This window comes from Primulina tabacum, chromosome 4 (genome assembly GCF_025594145.1).
Source record: "Primulina tabacum isolate GXHZ01 chromosome 4, ASM2559414v2, whole genome shotgun sequence".
Classification (NCBI taxonomy): domain Eukaryota; kingdom Viridiplantae; phylum Streptophyta; class Magnoliopsida; order Lamiales; family Gesneriaceae; genus Primulina; species Primulina tabacum.
Genome location: NC_134553.1, coordinates 43222558 through 43244027, shown reverse-complemented (window position 1 = coordinate 43244027; position 21470 = coordinate 43222558). Strand labels below are relative to the sequence as shown.

General features: G+C 36.0%; 1 protein-coding gene across 1 annotated transcript; it reads left to right on the top strand.

The window, feature by feature from the left end:
• Nucleotides 1-5593: 5593 nt before the first annotated feature.
• LOC142542009 (uncharacterized) lies at nucleotides 5594-5947 on the top strand. Its single transcript, XM_075648458.1, has one exon. It carries the CDS (start codon nucleotides 5594-5596, stop codon nucleotides 5945-5947), a length of 354 nt encoding a protein of 117 aa, XP_075504573.1.
• The last annotated feature ends 15523 nt before the right edge of the window (nucleotides 5948-21470 follow it).

Sequence of the window (21470 nt, the reverse complement as noted above, 5' to 3'; positions counted from 1 at the left end):
CGTTGGTGAGAAGGCCTACGTAAAAGTATCGCCTATGAAAGGAGTTGTCCGATTCAGTAAAGCTGGGAAGCTAAACCCTCGTTACGTAGGATCCTTTGAGAATTTGGAAAAGGTGGGCACACTAGCATACAGATTGGCCCTGCCACCAAGCATGTCTAGAATTCACAACGTTTTCCACGTGTCCCAACTACGGAAATGCATCTCGGACCCAAGACACGTGTTAGAAGCAGAACCGCTCATGATCGAAAGTAACTTGGGAGAAGAGCTGAAGTACGAAGAAGTTCCCATTAGAATTGTGGACACCAATGACCAAGTGCTAAGACAACGAATTATTCCCTACGTCAAGGTACAATGGTCGAACCACACCGAAAAGAAGCCACGTGGGAGCTAGAAGAAAGGATGAAAAACCAGTACCCGTACCTCTTCGGAGACCAAGCCAACCCAAGTTTCGAGGACGAAACTTCCCATAAGGAGGGAGGGATGTAAAATCCAAGAATTTTAAGCTTTATCATTTAAGTTTTTATCACGATAGTATATTTTGGATACCAGGATTTATCTCATTTGAGGATGTGAGATTTGTAAGATTTTACCAAGATTGAATAATAATAATATCGTGTATATTATTTGAAATTTCGCAGATAAATGTCTAAGATTTGAGTTGATATGGAGATACCAGGATATAAATCAGACAAATGATAATAAAATCTCTAGAATTTGAAATTTATCAGTGTATATATATGCAAATTTCGAGATTTGCATAGGATAAAAGATTTAAATTTCGAACAAATGACGGATAGATATATCACGATTCGAGATAAAAGATTTAAGTCAGATTTCAACGCGATATCACTCGATCCCGATAGCAGCCAACCCCTATAAATAGGAGGGCCCTGTATTCGAAAATCACACCTCACACAACACACTCAAATTTTCGAAAATAGTGCCTAGTCTCCTTAGGAATTTTCGAGCACAGCGAAGCGCTGCCGCAGTCCAGCCACCGTGGTTTTCACGTTTTTCTTCAAGAAGTTTAAAGTAAGTGGGCTATTTTTAATGTTTAAAATTTAGGTTATGCATATGGGATTTTTCGAAATTTTGAAAGAAAATTTAAGAATCGAGTACAATCTTTCTTCTACCCCGTTCTTGAATTGTCATACATTTTTAGCACTGTGAGGAGTCAACCGTATATGGGTGGGAATCCCAACTATGACGTACCCTTACGCGGTGGGGGACATAATCGCTATACGGTCTCGCCCCCTTAGAGGAGTAAAAATTAGGGACTGACGTCAGTAAACCATAGAAGGTAGATAAATCGCAGTGCTTGGTAAAGGTTATGCATGTGAACATTATTATGCCAGTATGTGTTTTCTTTTGAAATTTATGCATGTTGTTTTATTGTGCTCGATATTCCCCCACTTGCTGAGTATTCCCCAAATACTCACCCCCCTTACAACCTTCCCAGATAAGCCCGAAGAAGAACTCGAGGATGAGGAGTCCGAACAGTTTTGGGGATGGTGAACACTAAAGGAATTTAGTTCAAGTTATTTTTTTCGTTTCCGCATTATAAACTCTGTCGTTTTAGTTATTTCATTTGTCAGTTGTAAAGACAATGGTTGTTTTTTTTTTGCAAATTTATGAAATAAACTGGTTTCGGTTTATACTGTGCTACGAGGCTGGTTGTTTTTCGATTGTGTGATTGATGAACAACGCCCGTGTCGACCAACCCCGGTCTCGGGGCGTGACAACATTTACACCCGCAACGAAGGAAACACAAGCTTTAAAAGGCACATTATATGCGTCCTCAAGATCCTGTTTGCTTACCTGAAGTCCTGAACAAAAGTTTTACATTTCATCCTTCAAATCAACGAGTGAATTACCCTTTAAAATACGAATAAAATAGTTAAAAATTTAAGTAAAACTATAGGTTGTTTATGTTAGAGTAGATGCCTTGCAAGCCAACTGCTGATTAGGGATTTTATTGACTCAATTGTAATAAGCAATTTTTATTTTAATATAATTCATTATTTCATGGTTTGTTATTTCTTTATCTGTATATCCATGTTATCAAACATAGATACAGATCTTGAATATACTTTAATACAAATGAATCGTAATTCGATGTTGAAACTCGTAAACATTGTATGATCTAAATTCGTTCCTAGTTGATTCAACCGCCTAAAACATGGATAAAGGTCGCTTGAGCTCGAGACTAGCATATGTGATGTTGTGTACTGCGTTTCTTGGTAAGGACATAGAGATGTCCAAACAAGCAGATGGGTAGTCATATGATGATTATACCAAACAATCCTCCCTCGAACTTTCCAAGTGGTTATCATTCATCGAGAGGATAAGTCCGTGGTTATGATTGTACACCATTAGTCCTTACGACCCGGGACAACACTGAGGCTCTATATGCTAGGGCTGTGCTTTGACTCGTTTACCGGCTTCAGGAGAGTTATCAGATGGCGAGGTTGGATACAATTGCGACACATATAGGAGCCAGTGCATTGTAGTCGGGGATTCACCGCTCACCTATGGGTGTGGATATCCTATGTGATCTGATGAAATAATAGTGCTTGGAATCTCCGACCAGAGTATGAGATGTACGTTAGAGAAAGAGTTCTCCAATAGTACATGCGATGCCACTATTTATATTTATCAATGGTTGCAGATTCGATCGGGATATATGAGATAAAAGGACCGTACTATATGTTAATCATAATCGAATGGTTCTTGTAGGCACTATCAGTGATACCTAGGGAATCAAGGGGCGATGCTACTAGACGCTCTTACCATGATTCGATGGGTTTAATCAGAAATATGATTTCCGACATTCTCATGAACAATTGTTGATATATAGAATGTGGCAAATAAGGGTAAGCTCGTATAAAGATTATGTCCTGAATCACAAAGAGTTGTGAACTCACGGCTAGCTGTATCCTCGAACCATTGAGGGTCACACAAGCACTGGATCATTTGTTCCCGTTGAGAGAATAAATTCAAGAAGTTGAATTTATATTATGATATAGTAAATTCAAGTAGTAGAATTTATGATAATTAAATTTTAGGAGAATAAATTTAAGGAGTTGAATTTATAAAATTTGAGAATTTAATTTATTAAATTTTGTAGGTGATAAAATTCAAGGAGTTGAATTTATAATTTAAATAATAAATTCAAATGTTGAATTTATAATGAATTTAATTTATTAAACTCAAAAGTTGAGTTTATTAAATATTAAATTAAAATTGGTCGGAAGTATGTTTAATAGGCTTGTAGGAGTACAAGTCCGACATACTAAATAATTAAAGTTTTTAATGGGCTTTGATTAATTAACTAAACTAGTTGGACTAGCCCAATTAATTAATCAAGCCCATTAATGTTAATTATTTGTATCAAGGTCATGACTTAATTATAAATAGGAGTAATCAAGCCATAACCCTAGTCTCCAACCTCACAATTTTCGAAAACTTGGCCTCCATTCTCCTCAAATTTTCGGCCACCCTAAATTAAGTTTAGGGTTTGAGCCGTCTCTTTTATTTTTCTCTCCAACGTTAAAACTTCTTCTAAATTTTCTAGTGCAATTTGGAAGAGGAATAAATCATCTGGTCGTTGACCTAATTAGGAGAATACACAAAGGAGATCTGAAGAAAGTTCGTAGGAAATTCATCAAGAGCTATCTCCGCTAACCCCGAAATAGTTGGAGCCTAGTGATCTATTCATCAAAGGTATAATGATTTACTTTCTATAAATGTTTAATTGTAAAAACCATATGAGTGTCCAAAAAGATCTTGGAAGTCAAGATTTAAAAATTTTTAAAACTTCCGCTGCGTTTGGGCACGTAAAAAACCAAGATATCATAGCCATGTTTTCTAAATCGTATGGTTTTAAATTATAATGAATAATTTGTTTCTAACCACATAGGAAAATTTTCACAAAATTATAGCACCATAAAAAAAATTTTAGAAAAAAAAAATTGCGGATCTGCCCGGAATTGTTCCGGGCAGACCGCGCGCAGCGTGCGGAGCGTTCGCACGCTGCGCGCGGCGCCGCCCGCGCCTGTGCGCGCAGGAGTTCTGCCACTGCCCGAAACGTTCAGGCAGCGGGCGGGCAGCGCAGGCGACTGCCCGGGAGTGTCTCGGGAAACGTGCTGGATGATGGGCTTGAATTGTTTGGGCCTAGGGTGCAATTTTCTGATTTTTCAAATTTTTAGGCAAAATTGATATTTTTGAAAATTGGTTCAATTTTATTTTTAGAAATTAATAATTTTCTTGTAAAATAAATAATTAGAATATGATTTTAATTATTTATGGTAAAATGAGTTTTACAAGAAATCAATTATTATCGATTTAATTGAAAATTAAATAAAGGTGTTTATTTAATTTATTAAATTCTTTAATAATTGTGGTGGTTAGTAATAAAATTATTAGATATATGATTTATCAATTAATTAAATTTGTTTAACTAAATTGATGTTAATATGTGATATTAAATGCACGAAGAATGATCGATAGCCTTGACCAATGTGTTAGATACATGTTAGGATATTTTACTGTTTTTATTCGTTTTGTTCAATATTTGATATTATTAAAGTGGGCCTGGTTTATGACATGTTCCCACCCCCATGAGATGTATCCCTTATGTGTCATGGTTATTTAAATGTAATTATTAGAAATAGTGGGAGATTAAGACTGGAAGATGGTGGGCCCGATCGAGATGAAGACATGTAAAATATTGGAAGCTCTTGTAATAGTTGCATTCACATCCCTGCATTCACCTAGGTTTTGAACCTGGATCCATGTATGACTCACATGGATCTAATAGTGTTGGCTATCGATCATCCTTATTTATTGTTGAATGTCATATTATGATATATGTGATATATAGTAGTATGCATGTATGTATATTATTAAATAATATAGTTGCATGAATTCGGCAAACATACAAACTCATGGCACGAGTTTTTTAAATTAAAATGATGAGACAATTTTAAAATTAAAATCCCTTATTTTGAATAAGATTCAAAATTTATATCAAACCGAAAAAGTAAAAATTAAAACAGTTTAATGTTTCCTTGCCTTCCATCAACCGTGGTTGCATGTTGATCGCTACCCGCGGACAGTGTCTGGCTCATATTATTGGGGAGGCCTAGACGCCGGAAAGCTGTGACTTCCACCGGACATATGATGTAAATTGAGTGGAACTCCCATGACTTCGGCTCATATTATTGGGAGAACTCATGGCGACCGTCCACTACAATTCAATATTGATGGGTTGGTTTGACACGTGAAAATAAACGGCGTCATATTATTAGGTCCTTATTAAACCTGAGGCAAAACACGCTGATGTTGCATAGGGATGCAATTGGATTCTACCTTTTAGAAATTATAATTGATTGATATTATTCGGGAATATAATTGGCTAATTGGACTCTATGTGCCCACTAAGGAAGTACGATTTTCCTTTTTCATCAGAGGGTGGTGGAAATGTCAAAATAGTGGGAGGGGAATTTATAAAATAAAATCCATATTTTATATCTTAGAATTATTTTACAATTATTAGTAACCATTATCTGTTTTCATTTTCAGTATATTTACGATGTCTACTCGTAACCAGCTTTCAATCATTCTCGATCAAAACAAATTGACTAGCCCTAACTATCATGACCGGTTTCGAAATTTAAAGATTGTTCTGAACTCCGAAAGGATTGCGTATGTGCTTGATAAGAAGCCACCAAAGGAGGCGGCTCCTAATATCAGTAGGACTGAGTTAGCTAAGCTTGAGAAATGGTGGGACCATGATCTTCAAGCTAAGAGCTACATGTTGGCTTCTATGTCGAATGAACTTCAGAGGAGGTTCGAGGAGGCGGTGAATGCTGCTGACATTCACCTTCATCTGAAAGAATTGTATGTTGTACGAACTCGTTCAGAGAGACATGCTACTGTGAAATAACTCATGACTACACGCTTGCGAGATGAGACTTCGGTCCATGAGCATGGTGTTTGGATGATTGGGCTCATCGAGAAGTTGGTGGGGCTTGACCTAGTTATTCCTAGTGAGCTCTCGACTGATATTCTCTTGCTGTCTTTGGCTGCCTCGTTCGATGGATTTGGGGTTAATTTTAATATGAACAAGCTTGAGGCCACCCTTGAAGAGTTGGTTAATATGCTTACTAATTATGAGGCCACAATTAAAAAGGAAAAGCATGTTCTTCTAGTGGGTTCTTCGTCCGGTACAAAAAGAGGAACCCCAAATAAAGGAAAGAAGCATTCTGCCCGTCTGAAGAAGAACAAGCCCAACAAGAAGCCATACAAGAAACCAAATCCAGGGCCACAAAGCCTGATAAGTCAGAACAAATCTGTTTCCACTGCAACAAGCCTGGACATTGGAGGCGTAATTGCGAGGAGTATCTTGCCCAGAAGCGTTCTGGCCATGGTATATTTTATATTGAAGTTAATGTTTCTATTAATTCCTCTTCTTGGGTATTAGATAACGGATGTAGTTCTCATCTATGCAATGATTTGCAGGTGATGAGAAGAAGCAAGAGGCTTAGAGATGGTGCGACCTTTCTAAGACTAGGAAATTGAACAAGAGTTGCTACCACTGCCATTGGAGACGTTACTTTAATTTTGGAAAATAATTTTAAGTTGTTTTTTAGAGACGTTTTATTTGTTCCTGAATTGGTTAAAAATATTTTCTATTTCTATGCTTGATAGGGATGTTTATTCTTGTGTTTTTGCTAAAGGTGTTTGCAATTTATCAAGAATGAATGTTTGATTGAAAATGGAGAATTAACAAATGATCTCTATAACTTAAAATTAAAAGATATTCCGTTAAATAATGTCCAAGCGCATACGAAAACAACAACAAACAAAAGAAAAATAGAAGATCCAAATCCCGCACAAATACGTCACGCTAGACTAGGTCATATTTCCCAAAGAAGAATGCACAAGCTAGTAGGAGAAGGCATGTTTGACTTGTCAGACATAAATTCTCTATCTACTTGTGAGTCCTGTCTAAAAGGAAAGATGACTAAGACTCAATTCAATGGAAACATGGAACGTGCATATGGTCTACTGGATTTGATCCACACGGACGTTTGTGGACCGCTAAGTGTTAGCACAAAATTTGGGCATTCCTACTTCATTACCTTTATCGATGATCATTCGAGGTATGTGTATGTTTGTTTGATGAAACACAAATCTGAAGCATTTGAAAAGTTTAAAGAATTCAGATCTGAAGTAGAAAATCAGCTAGAAAGAAGTATTAAGGCATTTCAATCAGATCGAGGTGGAGAATACTTAAGTGCTGAATTTTTGGGTTAACTAAAAGAGAATGAGATTCTCTCACAGTGGACTCCACCAGCAACACCACAATTGAATGATGTTTCTAAACGTCGAAATCGAACCTTGATGGACATGGTTCAATCCATGATAGGATTCACTGAATTGCCTACATTGTTTTGGGGCTTTGTGCTCGAAACTACGGCAATGTTGTTGAATAATGTCCATACTAAAGCAGTTGATAAAACACCATAAGAGATATGGATGGGAAAAAATCCCAAATATTCTTACATGAGAATATGGGGATGTCCTGCTTACGTGAAGTAGACAGTGGGAGGCAAATTGGATAGTAGATCCACTTTGTGCTACTTTGTAGGATATCCAAAGAATTCTATTAGATATTATTTCTATCATCCCAATGAAGTATAAGTGTTTGTTTCAAGAATGCCACCTTTTTGAAAAAGGAATTTCTATTAAATAGAAAAGGCAAGATGATAGAACTTGAAGAAATTCAAAATACTCCCTCAACTATAGAAGTCGAACCCATTTTCCAAGAACCAGTAGTTGAAGTACAAGCTCCTAGAAGGTCTGATAAGGTTATTAGACCACCTGCAAGATATACGCTTCTTCATGAACAAAGGCGTGATGAGCATTGTGTTGGATGTAATCCAATGAATTTCAAAGAAGCAATATCTGATACTGATTCAACCAAATGGCTTGAAGCCATGCAGTCTGAAATAGACTCTATGTATTCAAACCAAGTCTGGACATTGGTGGATCCACCTGAGGGAATCGTTCTCATATGATACAAATGGATCTACAAAAGAAAGCTAAGGGCGGATGGGAAGGTAGTGACCTTCAAAGCAAGACTGATTGCAAAAGGTTATACTCAAAGGCAAGGAATTGACTATGAGGAAACTTTTTCACCAGTTGCTATGTTTAAGTCCATTATAATACTATTGGCCATAGCAGCATGTTATGACTATGAGATATGACAAATGGATGTAAAGACTGTATTCCTCAATGGAGACATCAAAGAAGAAATTTAATGTCTCAACCTGAGGAACACACATCAGTAGGAAGTGAGCATAAGGTATGCAAACTTCAGAGATCAATATATGGTCTCAAGCAGGCATCAAGGAGTTGGAACCTCAGATTTGATAGCACTATCAAAGAGTTTGGTTTTGTTAAGAATCCTGAGGAACCATGCGTGTACAAGAAAGTTAGTGGGAGTGCAGTGACATTCCTAGTACTTTATGTCGATGACATCATACTCATTGGGAATGATGTAGGATTACTGCAATCGACTAAAGTATGGTTAGCAAGTAAATTCTCCATGAAATACATGGGTGAAGCATCCTATGTATTAGGAATACAAATCTATAAAGATAGATCAAGAAGGATGCTAGGACTCACCCAAGCCACTTATATCAATGCCACTCTGAAGCGATTCTCTATGGAAGAGTCCAAGAGAGGATACTTACCAATGGTCATGGTGTTACTCTATCTAAAGCCTATGTGTCCAAAAACTGATGAAGAGATAGAGATGATGACACGTATTCCATATGCGTCAGCCATTGGTAGTATCATGTATGGTATGATATCGACACATCCGATGTTGCTTACGCTCTGAGTGTTACAAGCAGATATCAGGCGAACCCTGGTCCAATGCATTGGAAGACCGTGAAAGATATTCTTAAGTACTTGAGAGGGACTAAGAACTTGTTCATGGTCTATGGTGGTGGAGAATTAAAATTGGAAGGCTACACTGATTCTAGCTTTCAATGTGATGTAGATGATTCGAAATCGACCACTGGTTTTGTATTCATGCTTAATGGTGCGGCTGTCTCTTGGAAAAGTTCCAAGTAAGACACCGTTGCGGATTCCACCACTGAAGCTGAGTACATTGTTGCATCTGCTGTAGCTAAAGAGGTAGTTTGGATGAGAAATTTTTTCCAAGAGTTGGGCGTTATTCCTAATGGAGTTGATCCAGTCCCGGTGTACTGCGACAACACTGGTGCCGTTGCGCAAGCAAAGGAACCAAGGTCTCATCAGCGATCCAAACATGTACCGAGGAAGTTCCACATCATCCAGGAGATTGTGGGAAGAGGTGATATATCAGTTGAAAGAGTCTCCTCTGCAGATAATGTTGCTGATCCACTTACAAAGCCCTTACCAGGACCATTGTTTGAAAAGCATCGCGAAGCAATGAGATTAAAGTTTATGGGTAGTTGGCTCTAGGGCAAGTGAGAGATTGTTAGAGTAGATGCCCTGCAAGCCAACTGTTGGCTAGGGATTTTACTGACTCAGTTGTAATAAACAATCTTTATTTTAATATAATTCATTATTTCATGGTTTGTTATTTCTTTATCTGTATACCCATGTTATCAAACAAAGATAAAGACCTTGATTATACTTTAATACAAATGAATTGTAATTCGATGTTGAAACTCGTTTGTAAACACTGTATGATCTAAATTCGTTCCTAGTCGATTCAGCCGCCTAAAACATGGATAAAGGTCGTTTGAGCTCGAGACTAGCATCTGTGATGTTGTGTACTGCGTTTCTTGGTAAGGGCATAGAGACGTCCAAACATGCAGATGGGTAGTCATATGATGATTATAACGAACAACCCTCCTTCGAACTTTCCAAGTGGTTATCATTCATCGAGAGGATAAGTTCGTGGTTATGATTGTACACCATTAGTCCTTACGACCCGGGACAACATCAAGGCTCTATATGCTAGGGCTGTGCTTTGACTCGTTTACCGGCTCCAGGAGAGTTATCAAGTGGCGAGGTTAGATACAGTTGCGACACATATAGGAGCCGGTGCATTGTAGTCGGGGATTCACCGGTCACCTATGGGTGTGGATATCCTATGTGATCTGATGAAATAATAGTGCGTAGAATCTCTGACCAGAGTATGAGATGTACGTTAGAGAAAGAGTTCTCCAATAGTACATGCGATGCTACTATTTATATTTATCACATAGTTATCGAATTATTATGCAACCCTCGATGAACCAATGGTTTCAGATTCGATCGAGATATATGAGATGAAGGGACCGTACTGTACGTTAATCATAATCGACGGGTTCTCTTAGGCACTATCAGTGATACCTAGGGAATCATGGGGCGATGCTACTAGACGCTCTTACCATGATTCGATGGGTTTAATCAGAAATATGATTTCTGACATTCTCATGAACAATTGTTGATATATAGAATGGGGCAAATAAGGGTAAGCCCGTATAAAGGATTATGTCCTGAATCACAAAGAGTTGTGAACTTACGGCTAGCTGTATCCCTGAACCATTGAGGGTCACACAAGTACTGGATCGTTTGTTCCCGTTGAAAGAATAAATTCAAGAAGTTGAATTTATATTATGATATAGTAAATTCAAGGAGTTGAATTTATGATAATTAAATTTTGGGAGAATAAATTCAAGGAGTTGAATTTATAAAATTTGAGAATTTAATTTATTAAATTTTGGAGGTGATAAAATTCAAGGAGTTGAATTTATAATTTAAATAATAAATTCAAATGTTGAATTTATAATTGATTTAATTTATTAAACTCAAAAGTTGAGTTTATTAAATATTAAATTAAAATTGGTAGGAAATATGTTTAATGGACTTGTAGGAGTACAAGTCCAACATACTACATAATTAAAGTTCTTAATGGACTTTGATTAATTAACTAAACTAGTTGAACTAGCCCAATTAATTAGTCAAGGAGATTAATGTTAATTATTTGTATCAAGGTCATGGATTAATTATAAATAAGAGTAATCAAGCCATAATCCTAGTCTCCAACCTCACAATTTTCGAAAACTTGGCCTCCCTTCTCCTCAAATTTTTGGCCACCCTAAATCAAGTTTAGGTTTTGAGCCGTCTCTCTAATTTTACTCTCCAACGTTAAAACTCTTTCAAATTTTCTAGTGCAATTTGGAAGAGGAATAAATCATCTGGTCGTGGACCTGATTAGGAGAATACACAAAGGAGATCTGAAGAAAGTTCGTAGGAAATTCATCAAGAGCTATCTCTGCTAACTCCAGAATAGTTGGAGCCTATTGATCTATTCATCAAAGGTATGATGATTTACTTCGTATAAATGTTTAATTGTAAAAACTATATGAGTGTCCAAAAGGATCTTGAAAGTCAAGATCTAAATTTTTTTTAAAATTTTCGCTGCGTTTGGGCACGTAGAAAACCGAGATCCAACTGTTTAAAAAATTGAGGATTTACATACCAATGCATTGAAATGAAAACGATATTTGCCATTCCATTTCCACCCATCGAGATCATAAGCAGTGTAGTGCTTGCAGTAGGATGCAACCTTCAAGTTGTTACCTGCTGCGTTGCCCTGCAGCCCTTTCACGTAGCTCGCAGCATATCGAGAATGTGGAACGACGCACTTGGAACAACGCATTTCGGCGAAAGCAATTAAGAGGCCACATCACGATAAATGAAGCAAACAATGCCCAAGGAATAATCAAGAAGAATTCAACGGATACAAAGATTCAAATTCACCTCAAGTTACCGTTGGAAGGGAATCTTATAAATATAACTGAAGAACAGCTAAAAATATAACGAGATTATTCTAATCAAAAGCTTGCTGTCACTCTGTCAAAATCTCAGCTCACTCTTATTTGATAAATTCGTAGCAGTTAAGGCTACAATTTGAGCTCACTAGCAAGTTGTTAAAATCGTTGAAATTTGATAGTACTAAGATCAGTTACGCACTGAGAACATCCTGTTAAACTAAGAGTTTCAGTTTTGGCAGTGTTAAGTCCAAACTGAAGTGGGTCAGTACAATTCTTGTATTTGAACATCCAGAAACAACTCTTGCCTACTTTATTTCAGTTTCGTATTCTATCTTTCAGTCAGTTATTTTTCCGCAACTACTTTTGTTTAACTGATTGTCATTGACCAACAAGACTCCGAGAATCAGTTTGTCACCATACTGAACTCAAAATTCGAAAAGATCAGTTTTAATTGTGAGTGTTTATTCAACCCCCCCTTCTAAACACTCTTGATACGTTAATCGATCCTATCAAGTGGTATCAGAGCGGGTGTTCTTGAAAGAACATTGAAACTGATTTTGATGTTTAAAATTCGAAAATTTCAGATTTTTCACATATATATGCAAAACATAATTTTCGCGCAGCTTGCAGCAACCGTGGGAAAAATGGCATATCTCCTTGCTCGAGTGTCCAAATGACAAACCGTTTTTTGCGTTGCAAACTAGACTCATAGAGGTTGACAACGGTATAAAATTTGCAGCCTAATTATGCCCGAGAAAATACAATTTATTCGTTGAAGGCAGAGCATATGTGCTGCAGCAGAAAATGAGCCATGGAGAAAATTGGTTAGTTATCCTTCTTCTTTTATAATTTTCAAAATTTCAAAAATATAGGGGGAGAACTCATTGTAATTTTATTGGAGTTATTATTTTTAAATATTGAGGGGGAGAAAATTTTGTTTAAAATGTTTTGAAAATATGACTTTTTGATTCACACAAAAAGGGGGAGAAATATGTTAGTTGAGTTGATTGTTTATCCAAGTTTTGTGATCATAAAAAAGGGGGATATTGTTGGAACTTTTCAAGTTCGCAATCTTGATTTTGATGTTAACAAAACCTGTTATTGTGTTTCTAACATATTTACTCAAGTGTGAAGTTGCAAACACAAGAAGCAAGCTGAAACTGAATTTTGCACAAACTGAATTTCTGGCGAGCTTAGGTATTTTGATGATATCTCTTCAACTGGATTATCCAAATGACAATCCGCCAATTGGAATGATTAGAAAACTCAATTTGGGACAAATTGTATTTCACGTCAGTTGGGAAAAATCGGAATTTATCATGGTCTAACTGATCGCTTAATTAACAAACTGATAACACGAAAACAGCAATCAGTTGGGTTTGAGCAGCTGCGGTATTTTGGTCATATCTCTCAGCTCGGTTATTGAAACGAAGCGATTCAGTATGCGTTGGAAAGATAAGACAAATATCTACAAATCACTTTCAAAAGTCAAAGTCTGAATCGAAGCTTAAGATTCTGATAAATGACGATGAAGCTACTGGTTCTGCACAAACTGAAATCAGCTAGGCTGATTTCAGCACACTAGCTGAACTGAACTGAACTGAACTGAACCAGCAGTTGACCAACTGAACTGAACCAGTTGCTGACCAGTTGAACTGAACGACCAGTTGAGTTGACTAGAGTTGACCAGTTGACTAGAGTTGATCAGTTGACCAGAGTTGACCAGTCGAGAAAATGTCCAGCAAGACGAATTTGACCGTTGCAATTCCAGAAACAGTACAGAAACTTTCCAACGGTCATATTCTTGTGTCTACCGTATATATCAGTGTTAGAGCCTATAAATACAACATATTGAAGATCAAACAAGAGCTTTTGAAGTGGATTCAAAGCTATGGGCAGTTAGCATAAAGATATCAGCTAGTTGAGAGCACAAGCCCTTGTGTGAGGATACATTTGAGATATACACTGTAAATGATAAATTCTTTACACACAATCACTCACACATATACAAGAGAGTTGAACTTCAAAGAGTAGTTGAGTGAGTCTTGCACAAAGACAATAAACTTGTGTATGTAGTCTTTGCATATGAGACATTAAACAATATGCTGATTGTGAGGTGCTGCCTACAATCTTGAGTGATAGGAGTTCTAGTTGGGTGCTGCCCTTCCGGAATGGGTTTGTACAAGTAGTTGTATAAATCAAAGTCTTCTAGTGGATCCTTCCCAAGGGGAAGAAGGGGTGACGTAGGAGTGTTTGAAATCTCCGAACATCCATAAACAAATTCGTGTCTATTTGTTTATTGCATTTACTTAACATTTCCATTAGTTTTAAAGATGCATTGTTGAAGCATTTTATGTGTTCTTCAAATACCAAAATATTGCATACAAGTGTTTGATAAAATTCTTCAACCAAAATATTTTTACTCATTCAACTTGCATATATTTTAAATGCTTTACAAAATATTTAATCAGTTTCTACGAAGGATTATTTCGAGTATTTTTCGCTTGGTTTGAACACCAAACTCGATTTAATTCATCGATGTTCAATATTTCAAGAACCGAGCTATCGTAGCTCAACGGTGATTCCCCTAACCGATCCTAACAAACTATAATTGTTAGTTAATGTGTATTTTTATTTCTTTATATTTGTCGCAGTACAGAGCTCACCTACTTGGGTACTAATGGGTCAGGATGTTAGGTCAATGAGTTCAGAGAGGTGCATGTCCTATCTGGTGGTGCTGTCCCATATTCGAAAGAGATCAATAAGTCTTTTTCCTATTGTCGGCTCTATCTCCAGCAGAAACTATAGTACTTGTTAAAATATGGCGTTACTATTTTCCGAGTCTCCTAGATAACCAGATCAAGCGGTACAGTATCAGTAGTTTGACGCACGAAAACTTTCCCAGGAGGTTATCCATCCCAATACCGCTCTCATTCATGCACGTTTAACCCAACATTCCCCTCAAGATGTATAGAAATATCTTCTTGGAAAACTTGAACTCATTAATTTCTCTCTGATATCAATTGTTATGATCAAACACTTATCTCTAGGCCAAAAGCTATAGCTATTAGCCAAGACACAACTTTATTTTCTTATATTTGTCGTAGCACATATTGCACCTACTTATGTGCTAATGGGTCGAGCTATTAGAGTCATGATTCTTAGGAGGTGCGTGTATGTCTGATGTTACTGTCTCATATCTCTTAGAGATTAGTATTACCATTTCCCTACAGTCAGCCCTTTTTCCAGCAGTGACAATATTACCCGTTAAATTCTGGTAACACTCTTTTATGGTCCAACAAGCCAACCAGATCAATTAGTGCGACGTCAGCAGCTTGATGCACGAGAACTTCATAGAAGGTTAATCATCCAAGTACCACTCTCACTCATGCACGTTTAACCTAAAAAATTTCACCCAACTCAAGATACAAATTTCACATATAATATATAAAAATATTGACAGATTTGGAAGGACATAAATTAAAATTCTGAATTTTTTTTTTAAATATAAGAGGCGAGAGTATAAATTTTTATGCAGAAAAATGGAAAACTTAGTTATTCAGGAATAATTAATTAAAAAACCCCATCTCTTTTAAATACAAATTGCAGCAATTTGTGATAAATTCTAACTTAAATATTACCTTCATTAGTAACCACGTTTATTTAAGAGTGATAATAAAGTCTCAGTAGCAAGTACATAAAATTTTGAAGTTTAATGGATTATGTTTGAGTGGAAAAATTTCTGTTTATATATATATATTATACACACACTAACGTCTGTAAACGTAAAGTCGATTTTTTATTTATTTATCTAAGTAGTATAGTTAAAAAAAATTAGAAATTAAATTTGGAAAATTAAAATCAAATTTAAAATTATCTATTTATTAATAAGTTTTTTTAAATTCTTTTTATAAATTTAAATTTTCTTGCTAAAACATACAAGGTATTTTTGGGATTCTAAAAAACATACCAAGAAACTTGTCTCTATTAGCCATTAGACCCAACATATAGTATAAAGTAATAAGATCACAGCCATTTATTTTATATATAAAAAGTCTTGTTAAATAAAATAAAAATTTTCTGATTGTTAATAATTTTTTAGAAAAAAATATTTGTACATAAAATTAATTTAACATACCAAAAACAAGAGGCATTTTGGGGATTGAAAAAAATTCACTAGACAGCCACAGCCTGAAATTAATATATTGTAAATATAACATATATATATATATAAAGAATAAATTTTTGGACCTATATGTTTGGTCATTTTGTGATTTTGGACTTCTCGTCAAATTTTAATCTTAGCTGTGTATTCTTTTTACACAAATTCAATTTTATTTACTTTATGTTTAGGTAAATATAAATTTTTTGATGTAAACTGATAATTTAATTTATTAACTATTTTTAAAAAATTGCGAAAAAAAGTACAGATAAAATTTTGAAGTAGTACTATGTTATTTGGTTTCGGAAGTTTCAAAGCGGGGTTTTCACTAATAATCGACACTCTTGCAAATGGCACATTCAACACGAATGCATTGTCGGCTAAATTAATGAGAAATTTTCACCTTTTAGGCGTATTTAGTTGTGTTGATGAAATTTAATAGGGCGAAAAAATTTGTGTGATACGGCCTCACGGGTCGTATTTTGTGAGACGTATATCTTATTTGGGTCATCAATGAAAAAGTATGACTTTTTATGCTAAAAATATTACTTTTTATTGTAAATATCGGTAGGATTGATCTGTTTCACAGATAAAGATTCGTGAGACCGTCTCACAATATTCTTACTCATTTAATAGATAAATAATTTTGTGAGTTATTAAAATATTTGAATTTGAATTTGAATGAATACATATTAATATATGGGCAACTTGTGATTCAGTACCCCTTTTTTATTAAATTTGGTTTTGATACCTCATTTCCCAAAATACCCCTCAATCTCCATTTTTAACTAATTGATTTTCTTTTTAAATAATGGCCCATCATGCTTCCGTAAAATAAATTAAATCTTTTATCTTTTTGACCGGAGTACCACCAGGTTATATCCACTGTATTTTACGAACTGCTCCTCACAGTCCAACCACACGATCGCAACCGATGGTTACAGACGCAGATTCCTTCAGTAGCACTAGGCACAACTCTAATTCGTTTCCTACCTTAGAGTCTACAATAAAAAATAAAATTTTAAAATAATACATAAGAGGGGCGAGAGCAAAGATCTCTTTTATTCAAACACAAAATATATTTATTACATAGTAACCTCCTGTAGAGGAGGAGAAACTTGTTTAGCTACTAATAGTAGCTGAACTCACTACACACATATACTTGAAAGAAAATTATTACAAATGATTTGAAGAAAAATGAAGAGGTTGATCGATGCCTTCATCTTCCTTCTGCATCGTTATTTATAGAAGGCTCCTTCGGATTTGAAACACGGACTTCAAATCTTCATAAGCCTTAACAGCTTGCTTGGGGACCATATAGTGGTTGAGTGGTCCATTGAGATCGTGGTTGAGTGGTCCATTGGGATGGTCCCTTCCACCTTTCTTGATTTGTCTTCTTCTAGATCATTAATCTAGAAACAGTTCTTTCTTGAATTTTTATCTGCCTGCATAAATAATTTATATGCATCATCTTGTTGCCTTAATCCTTCTTCTAGAAACTTTGAGATATGAAAAATACATTTTTTTTTGTTTCTAGTTTTGGTTTAAGTCTGGTGTGATTCACTGGTTCCAATTTGTCATTTTTTAGAGATGAAAATTTCGGGACCAGTTGTCTTGCTTTTATTCATTGGATTCCTTTTTTAAATTAGGTATTCAATGATCCTTGTCATTTTCCACCCATTATTGGTGGTCCTTGTCCTTCCATTTACATGGTGGTCCTTCTTTTGTTAATGGGTTTGGTCACATGTTCCTTTTAACTTTGTCGAGGAATCTTTGGATTTCGGTGTCCTCGAGGAAAACGTGAATGTGGTCCATCCCCACTTGTGCTTGTGTCGGTAAAGTGTTTTCGATCATATCTCGGTTTGAATCCTTTACCTGAATTCTGGTTCCTTCTGGTTTTGGCATTCAAGGCAGATGTTTTCTGACCATCTTCCTATATGTGCCATGTTACAGAATTTTCGGCGAGTTTCTTTACTAGCCGGCAGCTTGCAGTTCCACAAAAGATTTCTCTTTTTCTCGAATAAATCTTCTGCAAAGCTTGTTGTTTTTCATGTCATGGTATTTAACAAGAATGATCCGTTCACTGAATGATTATAAAATTTGAACGGAAACTTGACTTTGTCCATCTCAGTGAGACAGAACCATAGACCCCAAGCTCTTCTGGTAGACATATCGTCTTCAGAAATTGAAGCAACCAGGGGTGTTTCTTCTGTCGGAGTGTCCTTGATAAATTTTTGAACATTTGTATCCGGCCTCCTTAATTTAATGAAATGAAAGGCTTCGTGAGAACCTTTCCCTGCTGGTTCTGGTGCTGCACTGAAAAAGTATAGCTCCAAAACATCTCCTCTGGACAAATAATCATTATTCGCCCAAGTTTCGTGAACAACTTCTTGGATCCATTTTGGTAGTCCTCAAATTTCCGGAAAGCTTGGTGATGTAGTATAAACTGAGACAAGAGCCCCAAATTCATACCATGCCTTGACCTCCTTTGGATATGAATTTGGTTTCATCCCATACCCTTGGATATTTCCCTGAAACATCAACCCTATTGGTAGCTGGGTTAATGTCAATTCTTGTTTTTAATTTCTCTCAATTTTGTTGGTAAACCTAAATGAAGAAATAGCAATTTCATTAGTACCAACCTTAGATTTGTCTTTGTCAGTACCAGGCCTAAGGTTGATCTCTCCCTCTTCAATCCCCGAGGTGAAGGGTTGACTTGAAGACTCAAGATAAGGATCACGAGTCTCAATTTTTGTTTCAGCCGACACATCTGGTAATGATCCCGACTTAACACTCGTGCAAGGGGTATTTGAATCCCCCGCTACATGTATAAGTTCTGTACTCGAAAACTCTCCATCTGGGAAACCAATGGCTTCTCAATGCCTTGGAGGATAGGCCTTTGCATTACAGACCATAACTGAGTATATGCCTGTAAACAACATGTACTTCGATCAGAGACAATTCTCTTATCAGCTTGTTGTAGCCTTCCCGCAATTTCTGCGTTAACGACCAACTTGTTGAACTCGGTTTGAAGCATTTCAAGGTGTTCCCTCAAATGCCTCTGCATCTTGATAATAGCATCAATGTCAATGCTGTCCATCTCTTGTTAAAAAATCTGCAAGAATATTTTCATGAGATTTTATTATCATAATATCAAAAATATAATTCTAACATAGTGCTTTCCATCTTAATAATCTGGCTTTCTCAGGTTTAGACTCAATCCTATTTCTTAAGAAAGCTTTTACCTGTGTGTTATCAACTTTCAAAGTAAATTTCTTTGCAAGTAAAAATAATGATCATTTTTCAAAAGTCCTTTTTACTGCATAAAATTCCTTTTCATTGATAAGCCATCTAATGGCTTCTGCATCTGAGAATAATCCACTGCAGTATCTGCATGGTTGTTCTCCATCTGGTGTGAGCTTAGTAATGAGCTTAGTAAGAACTGCTGCCCACCAATGATCACTAGCATCGGTATACAATACCAGATCATCTTCGTCTTGAGGAATAGCCATTTTTGGAAGATTTTTACAAACCTCCTTTAAATGGATAAGTCCTTCCGTGTATTCTTTTGTCCATATAAATCTTGCATCTTTTTTCAATAATGGACTGAACACTTTCCTATGTTTTGCTAGGTTTTTGATTAACATTCCAGCAAAATTAACAACTCCTAAGAAACTTTGAAGTTGCTTCTTGTCTTTGAGATTTTCTGGAAAATTCTGCACCTTTTCCACTATGTGTTCTTGCAGAATTATTCATGACTCATCGATTTCAATTCCGAGGAATTCAATCTTTCTTGTAGCAATGACTGCTTTCTTTTCAGATAAAACCAGTCCTTCTTTCTAAGTGTTTAACATGTTCATCCATATTTCTAGATGCTATCAAGACATCGTCAATATAAACAAATATAAATTTAAAATAATCTTTAAAAAAATTATCCATTTTCCTTCAAAATATCTAGGGTGAATTAGTCAATCCCATTGATAACACTTCCCAAATATAATGTCCTTGAGGTGTGGAGAAAGCTGTGAATTTCTTGCTTTCTTCCTGCATCCGAATTTGGTAGAATCCAGACTTGCAATCGAACTTAGAGAATATCTTGGCGTTGCGTATGCAACAGGACAAATTCATACTCTTTGCCTTCCTTAATCTTGAGGCAAGCTTTGAGTGGATTTCTGTTCCACCATGCCAAGGGATTTTCATTGTAATTTTCTTTGATCCTCTTCTTGATATCTTCCAGTGATACCTTATATTCGAACTCTACTTCATTTGTTTGTAGAGTTATCTTATGGCACTCTATATCTTCTGGTTGGAGTACTTAATCTGCTCTTAGCTGGAGCATTGTTTCTCCAAACCGTCTAGAATCCTTCATTTTTGGGTTCAGAAGTTGTCCTGAATCACCACGCTTGCTGCGAAACTGGATTGACAATTTTCTGTAAAATGCCTCTCGTAGTCTCTGGACTATGATTTTGTGATCACAGGGTGTTGTGAACACTAATCTTCTAGTCTCATTTTCTTGAGTATAGGACTTGAACATCTGTAGGAAATTATTTCCTAACAAAATGTCAGCTCCTGTATCATGAAAATAAATTGGTGGTGTTTTAACCTTGTACCAAGGTGTTTAGTCCAGCACCTCCAATCATTATTTCAGTCATCTTAATCCCTTTACATAAGATTAAGATTCTTCTGGAGAAATCTTTTCCAGCAATCTTTGGTAGTTCTTCTTCTAAATTATTTGGAAAAACTCCTCGTTTTGCTGTACATATTCCAGCACCTGAATCAATATAAGCAGCAAAATATTCTGCCTTATATTGTTCATACAACATTCCTACCGGAATGTATATGGAGAATGGGCTTGTGGTCATTGGATTTTCCACATCTTATCATTTGCCATAAACTCCATTCCATACTCTAGACGTTTCCAAGGTTTGTGTTCCTCGAGAAACTCTAGTCCAAGAATCAGTCTATCTGATTCTTTCCCTGGAATTCCTTGAATAAGAACTTCTAATTCTCCGATATTAATCAGTCCTTGGTAAGTTCCTATCATTGGTTGTTCTAAATAGTATATTGAATTACAAGGAAATTGATTCCTTTGCTTTGTAATATCAAATACTATTTCAACTTCCTTCCATCCTTATGGGCATCTAAATTTTCCCATTGTAGAAAAACTTTTTGGCTCCTGTTGGGTTTCTATAACAAGTATTCTTCCCCACCTGTAACTCGTAATTCTATCTCCTTGAAAAGATAGTCTTCTTGACTCTAATCTAAGACTTTGATTCCTTTGTAGAATCGGTTCGTCTTGTATTTGGATATATGTTTCCTGTATTAAAGGAAACTCAATTCTTTCTGGATAAATCGCCTGAGCAACTTTTCCGAATATCTCGGGTATTTCAATAAACTCGTTTCTAATAAACAACTCAGAATGATGTGTATTAGATAGAGCATATGAAATTTGATAAGTAATAGAGTATGGTCTATTACCTTCT